At 44.1% G+C, this 7348-nt stretch overlaps 1 protein-coding gene across 1 annotated transcript; it reads right to left on the reverse strand.

Moving 5' to 3' along the window:
- Window positions 1-179: 179 nt before the first annotated feature.
- Window positions 180-7221, reverse strand: KNSTRN (kinetochore localized astrin (SPAG5) binding protein). The gene is made up of 9 exons (XM_032187916.1): window positions 7168-7221; window positions 6156-6333; window positions 5082-5214; window positions 4363-4419; window positions 4037-4136; window positions 2013-2127; window positions 1647-1708; window positions 1454-1528; window positions 180-589 (listed from the first exon to the last, which is right to left on the reverse strand). The coding sequence occupies exons 1-9, from the start codon at window positions 7219-7221 to the stop codon at window positions 458-460; spliced, it is 906 nt and encodes a 301-aa protein (XP_032043807.1). The 3' UTR covers window positions 180-457.
- Window positions 7222-7348: the final 127 nt, after the last annotated feature.

Here is a 7348-nt window from a genome sequence, read left to right on the forward strand (position 1 = left end):
GCTACACCCCCGCCGGCACCGGTGCGCAAGCGTGGCCCGGCCCCGGGGAGAGGCCCGGCCCGCCCAGCAGCCAGCCCCGCCGCTCGGCTGTGGGCGAGGGGTGGCAGAGGTCACGGGGAGTAACGGTGCAGCGTTGCCTCGGCATTAACGAGAAGGAACTCGGCGATTGTGCACCTGTATCTCCTTCTGAAAGCTTTAATCGAAAACACTTTATTAACACTTAAAAAATAACTCAGAAAGATTCCAGGATAAGCCCCACTGGAAAGACAGGAGCTCTGAGCACTTCACCAGTGCTGCTGCTGCCTGGTTCCCACACTGCAGGTGCTGTTCCGCCAGGGATTGCTCAGGAGCCTGCCCAGCTCACTGTTTTGGACCTGACACAGGGACCAGGCTTGAGGGTAGAGACCACTGAACTAGAAGTAAAACAAGGAAAGGCAGCGCAGTCCATTCTTCTGCCTCACGCAGCCAGGAGCTTCTCCAGCTCAGTGAGTATTGCTGAACATTCCTGCATTTCTGCTTGGAAGGAAGAATGCTTTTCCAGGGACTGCTGCCTTGTTTCTTCTGCCAGTTTCCACTTAGCCGTTGCCATCTGTATGGAAAAGTCAGCGTACATCTCACTAACATGACAGTGCAGAATAGCAGAACTCAACTTCCAAAACAGCTGCAACTAAAACAGGGGGAAAAAAATCTCCAGACAGTTTTGAAGTCTTTATCAGTCTCACCTGCTAAGCTAAGGTTAGCCTACCTTGACTGGGACATCTTTCACTTCTTCATCTTTTCACAACTCCTTGAGAAAAATGGTAACTTAACCATAACCACAAGTTTAGCCTTATGTAATAGCAATTTCAATAAGCAGCTCAAGCTTCTTACCAAGAATTGCAGAGCTATAATTTAATGACTATTTTGGTCAGTACATAGACAAATTATATTATGGAAGCTGCTTGTGCTTGCATACTTCTTAGCTCCCTGAGGTCAACAGTCTGCAAGACTTCAGATTAGGTCAAGTTTTCTCAGCATTCTTCCAGTGGTGCTTGCAACCACCTGCAACAGTCTTGAAAAGCCTCTTGAGAAGAGCTGCTCTAAGCAGCGACAGCTCCATTTCCAGCATTGGCAACCATCTTTACACAGGAACTGATCGAGCCTCATCTGAAAGCTATCAGTCTTTAGCATCGCTTCCATCCTCTATCTTGTTCCAAGTTGAATTGTGTATCATTGAACTACAAATGACTTTGATAAGAACTACTGTTGCCCCTCCCAGACTTTGCTCTAAGCCCTCTATTTTTAAGAGGAGTAAGACATACTGTTCCCTTAGTGCACTTAGGGAAGATTAGTAAGGCTGCAGGCATTTGCTATCGAGAGACCAGAGCAGCATGAGGTGGAAAACAAGCTTTAAAATTTCTCTCAGCACCAGACGCTCACTACCTGTCTGACTCTGAAACAAAGTCAGCCTTACCTGAAGTGCTTCCTTTTCTTTTTCAGCTGCTTCATTAAATACCCTCAGTTCTGCCAAGAGCTTCTCAGTCAACAGCTGAAGAACCAAAGGAAAATGGTTTAATATAATGCGAACGAACATCTCAGCCGCTGTTTTTACACACAAAGTTCTCACCAAAGTCCATTTAACTCACTGCCACTTCAAAAATTCTTACCGTTGTCTGCTTCTGGCATTCCCTTGTCTTTTCTTCCTCCTCCACAATGTTGCTGCCTGTAACTGATTTATGAGATACATCTGTACATTAGATGTTCATTGATAACTTTGCTTGTAGGAACTAACAGCTTCTCAAAATATCTTTCTACAGCACGAAGTAAATTGCTTTCAAAATTTATCCAGGACAGGGCTGCCTGAAGGAAGTGTCTATTTCTCTTACACTAGAAAAAAAAATCCCCCCCAGTATTTCCCTGGGAAAGTAGGAGCCAAATGTTTTACGAATACTAGCAAATACAAAGGAAAAAGAAAAAGGAAAAAAGTGTTCTGAAGAACTACCAGAACAGTATGTAAAATGCATAGCCCTTACCAGGATCAATGTTTCTGCTTTCTAAAATGACCATGCACGTCTCCTGAAACTTCTTGAGCTTCTCGACTTCTTGTACCAGGCCTTCATTCTTCTCCTTTAATTCCTTTATAGTGCTCTGTCATTAACACAGGTTTTTAAGTGAATCAAGTTGCCAGAGGGAATTTTTTCACATTAATTGGTAATGCTCAGTGCAATGTTAATGGCTTAACAGGTGCACCTCTAGTACCGAGAATTACATCCTACCCTTCCATCTCTACCACTGCAGAGAAACAGACCCTTACTCCTTCTACTTGACAAGATTTATCACTTGCACATGTCATAGCAATGGCTCAAAAAAAAAAAAAATCAACAAAAAAAAACTAGAGATAAATTCCTTTTAGGCAGTTCTAGCATATATTTTCTTGTGCTCTATACAAATATTTCAAGAATTTTATGCATAGAAGAGCAGCTAACTCCAGGAAGAAAGGGGCATCTTAGAATCTGTAGGCCACAGCATTATTCCCTGCATAATTCAGATATTACCAGGCAATCAGATAAGCTGATCAACCTCACGAGTTGAATGTAATTCTCCAGGAGAATCAATAAGCATGTGGATTAGGGTGATCCCGCTGATAGTGCCAGAAGCTTTTTTGAACATCCCATAGGAGGTCTCAAAGGCTCTTAAAGAAATTAAGCTGTGAGATAAAAGGAAAGATCATCTCACAGATTAGTAACCAGTCAAGAACTAGGAAATAAAGCAAGCTTGTACAACCGAAGGCTACAAGTAGGGCCTCTTGCACACGAGAGAAGCTGCACTGTGTTCTGAAGTGATCACCGAGAGGTGATGAATAATGGGGTACCAGTTCTGAATCTAACCTCGAATCAAGAAAGTAAAATCTTTGGTGAATTTCACAGAATCACAGGGGTGGGAATGGACCTCTGGAAGCCATCTGGTCCAACCCCTGCTCAAGCAGGGAGTTCGGACGGAAGCTCCCATGTTTGAGTTTCTGCCCACTGCCTCTTGTCCTGTCACTGGGCACCACTGAAAAGAGCCTGGCACCGTCTTCTTTACAGCCTCCCTTCACATATACATTGATAAGATTCCCCATAAGCCTTCTCTTATCTATGCTGAGCTGTCCCAGCTCTCAGTGTCTCCTCACAGGAGAGATGCTCCAGCCTGTTCAACGTTTTAGTGGCCCTTCATTGGGCTCCCCCCAATATGTTTTTGTCTTTCTGTACTCGGAACACAGAACCGGATACAGTGCTCCAGGTGTGGCCTCCTCACCAGTGATGAGCAGATGGGAAAAATTGCAGAAGCCTATCCAGATATTAAAAGACTACACAATAATATGATACAATAGTACACGAGGAAACAAGGCTACATACACTGATCTCTCAGTTGCATACACGGAAGTGAACGAGGTCACTCCCTCAAGCATTTAGAGTACAACAGTAACCAGAACTCAAATGTTCTTAGTTACTAAAACGTGACCATACACACCCCCACATCTCCAATGCCATGTGCTGTGCCACACCATACTTGTGACTGGTTAACAGAACTAGGAAGGACTGAGCAAGTGAGACAAGGATGATCAAACAAACAAAATAGCTTATCTACTGTAACAATATATTAAGATGAAAAAGGATTCATAGATCTCAAATGCTCAGTGTCAAGTACTGAATGATTATGTACTGCTTCTCTTCATGTAGCTAGGAAGAATCCGGTAATAGTGAGGTTCTTTTATTAGAATTTTGTGCAAGTATATCACTGAACTGGAAACATTCTCCTGCAATGAGTTCAAGATGGAACTGAGTTCTGGTGGCTGTTAACAGCGATCTGGATGCATTATCTAGCCAAATACATTTGCACCACTGATAATTACCAAATATCTTTGGTGTTGTTGGCAAAAAGAACCCATCTCACTCAAATTCTAGTGGCTTCCAATGGAGACTGGAAAATGAGTAAGCCAGTCCTTTGTTCTAGCCCTGTAGGGGAGCAGAATATATGAGCTACTCAATGATTTCTACCCCATTTCCATCCTTACCTGTGCTCCTGTTAGTCTGGTGTGTAACTGCTGCTTGGCTGTTTCTAGCAGCTGATTCTTGGCCTTCAGCTCTGCTTCTAGTTTGTGTCTGCTCAGAGGCCTATAGAGTCAAACATCAAAGACTTCAGTGCACAAAGATCAATATCAGACACCTTCTTTTACTTACACAAACATTTTCTTCTATGAAGGATTTGCTCTTATTCCTGACCAAGAGATTTCATCAGCAAATTTGGCAACAAAGCTGCATATGGTTAGAGCTCATCATAACTCTCTGAGAAGGAACATTACTGCACAAGGACAACTAAGAACAATGTGAAGAAACATACCCTCTTGTAGCAGTCTTCTTCAAAAGTGGTTCCGCTTTCTTGGCAGATTTAGGAATCCTTAAAAGATATACAGAATACAATTATCACTGAATACTTACAGATTACTAAAGCTTTTAATGTGACAAGATCTGAATATCCCTCTGTACTTAGCACTGCTGAGTCTGCACCTTGAGTACTGGGGTCAGTTTAGGGTCATATAAGAGATTGAGTTGCTAGATGTGTTCAGAGAAGGGCAGCAAAGCTGGCAAAAGGATTAGAAAACAATACAAATAAGGAGCATCTGAGGAAACTAGAGCTGTTTAGCCTGGAGGAAAAGCTGAGTAAAGACCTCATCACTCTCTACAACTAGTTGAAAGGAGGGTGCAGCAAGAAGGATGTCAGTCTCTATTCTCAGGTGAAAAGGGATAGACAGGACACAAGGAAACAGTCTCAAGTTGCACCGGGGAAGTTTTGGTTGGATATTAGGAAGAGTTTCTATGTGGAAAAAGTGGGTAGGCATTGGAATGGGCTTCCCAGAGAGGTGGTGGTGTCACCAGCCCTGGAGGCATTTAGGAGGTGTGTAGATGTGGCACTTAGGAATGCAGTTTAGTGGTGTACTTGGGAATGTTGGCTAGTTGGACTTAAGAGTCTTTTCAAGGCTAAATGGTTCCGTGAAATGCTACACTGTCTTTAGGACATTTGTCGAGTAATAAATCCATCTACACTTCTCTTTCATTTACCCTTGATTAGTAGCTTTGAAGACACCATCTGCTGGAATACTGGAGGTAAAGTTAAAATTAGGATCTTCGTTGAACTCTGGATCTAGTGTTTTACCAACACATTGTTTCTTCGAAGAAAAAGCCATCTGCGTTTCTGCAAGAAAAAGACAACAATGAAAACACTATGGTCTACAAAAGATCACCAGAATATGCAGTACTAGTGGATCATAAGCCTTTGGTTTGAGGAGATCACAGTTATATCTGACTAGAGTAGATAATTTAAGGTAGCAACAGCTAAGGGCAATCTTCAAATTCCTCCCAGCATAGAGGGTTCAGAATAAGCTGTAAGTATACCCTGGTAAACAGTCTCAGAACAGTTATCAGGCTAGCACTAATGAAATGAAGTTTGAAAATGGTAACACAGGCACAATAATAAAGGGAATCTCAACACCAAGTAGTCAGCAAGCCACAGCGTTCCAAGCAAAGTTGTTCAGTACTTGAAGTAAAACACACACAGCCCACTTAAAAGTTCTCAGAACTTTTCATTTCTCTTCATTAAGCGTAGACACACTCCTTAAAATACCTAGAGAGAATTAACTTTCTCTGTAAAGTTTATTTTAAACCACAGCTATTTGAGTATATAAAGCCTTATTAACACAGTGGATTTTTGAAGTGTTTTTTTTTTGTTTGTTTGTTTGTATATGTGTGTGTGTGTTTTTTTTTTTTTTTTTTTGCAAGTTAAGTCTCTTCAAGCGATGTGGGACAGTTTGGGTTGGAAGGGACCTTAAAGATCATCTAATTCCAACCCCCTGCCAAGGCAGGGTCACCACCCACAGACCAGGTTGCCCAGAGCCCCATCCAGCCTGGCCTTGAACACCTCCAGGGCACCCACAGCCTCTCTGGGCAGCCCTCTAGGGACCAGCTCCCCACATTTTACCTTTTAAAGCCGGGTTCCTCACACAGCAGCAAACCGATAAAAGCAAAACAGGACCAGACCACCCACAAACACTCCATTGAGCGAAAGCCACGCCTGCACCACAGCTCCCTCCCAGGCCTCCCTTCAGCACCCTGGGCTCTCCCGGGGCCTGGACTCACCCGTAGGGCTCCGTTTCGGCTCCGGTTCCGCTCCGAATCGGCTCCGGTTCCGCTCCGCTCCCACACGAGCCGCCCTCTCCCTCAGCGGCCGTTTGAACCGGAGTGGGCGCCCAACGGTCGGGCGGTGCCGCGCATGCGCAGAAGCGCCCCGCGCATGGCAGCGGGGAAGGGCTCTCCCCTGAGGGGAGGTGCCGTGCAAATGGCGGCAGCCCTGAGGGGGCGGGCAGGGCTCTACCTGCCGTCCGCTGCCTCCCACCGCCGGGTGGCCGCTCGGGGAGGGGAGCCCTGGAGGTGTTGGAGACCCTCAGGGGGAATTTCGCTCGCTGCTGAGCCTTGGCTGTGCCTCCTGTGCTTGAGGTGGCTCAAACCGCCCCGAGTGGGCTGTGTGCAGTGGTTAAATGTCTAATTTTTTTTCGCTATGGAAACAGGGTTTTCAAAATGGGGGGAAGCCCCTGCAAATGGTAACGGGAGGAGGTTTTGGTGCAGAGAGGATTTCTGTCGGTGTTGCCCCACAGCCAGGGAGCAGCTGTGGTTGCTAAAACACTGCTCCGAACACCCAGTACTTGAGAGCTATGGCATGGAAATCTGCGACTGAAATGTGCCTTATGTTTCAAGAAGGGCTTTAGCTTTAAAAGAACACATTCCTAATCGACGTTAGGTAGTCATGAAATGTGCTATGTATTTGAAGAAGGGGTTTAGCTTTAAAAGAGTGTATTCCTAATCACCATTAGGTAGTCGTGGTCCCTCTCCCACAGAGCCCAGAAAACTCCTGGATGTCAAAATGAGGGAATCTCTTAAAATATGTATTTTCCTTCTGATGATGATATTGGAAAGCACATTAAGCACTTAAAGAAAATTAACTGCAGTATTCTTGGTGAAAATGAAGCATCACACAGATTTAGAAAAGTTTGTCATAAGCATTTATTTTACGTCAACATCTAGAGGGAATGTTTTCTCGTTCTTTTTTTTTTTTTTTTTTTTTTTCTTTCAACAGACAAAGGCAAGGAAGTACCTGTTTTTCTGTTTGTTTCTGGTAGAGAAAAAACATGTAAAATTCAAGAGTCATCGGATATGCAAATTTTAAAAAGTTACATCTTTGTAGCTTTGAGTGGAAATAAGCTATGGAGACGAAACACAAAGCACCCAAATCACTGCAGGAATGAGGACACTTTTCTCAAAGGAGAAATCTCACA

This window comes from Aythya fuligula, chromosome 5 (genome assembly GCF_009819795.1).
Source record: "Aythya fuligula isolate bAytFul2 chromosome 5, bAytFul2.pri, whole genome shotgun sequence".
Taxonomy (NCBI): Eukaryota; Metazoa; Chordata; class Aves; order Anseriformes; family Anatidae; genus Aythya; species Aythya fuligula.

Bases quoted from the DNA above. Each gene is read 5' to 3' on its own strand.
- KNSTRN (XM_032187916.1), bottom strand. From the start codon at position 7,221: ATGACTCTTGAATTTTACATGTTTTTTCTCTACCAGAAACAAACAGAA. The intron at 4,420-5,081 runs GTAAATGAAAGA...ATATCTTTTAAG, and splicing joins TTCAAAGCTACTAATCAAGG to GATTCCTAAATCTGCCAAGA. The intron at 1,529-1,646 runs GTAAGAATTTTT...TTGGTTCTTCAG, and splicing joins AATGCCAGAAGCAGACAACG to CTGTTGACTGAGAAGCTCTT.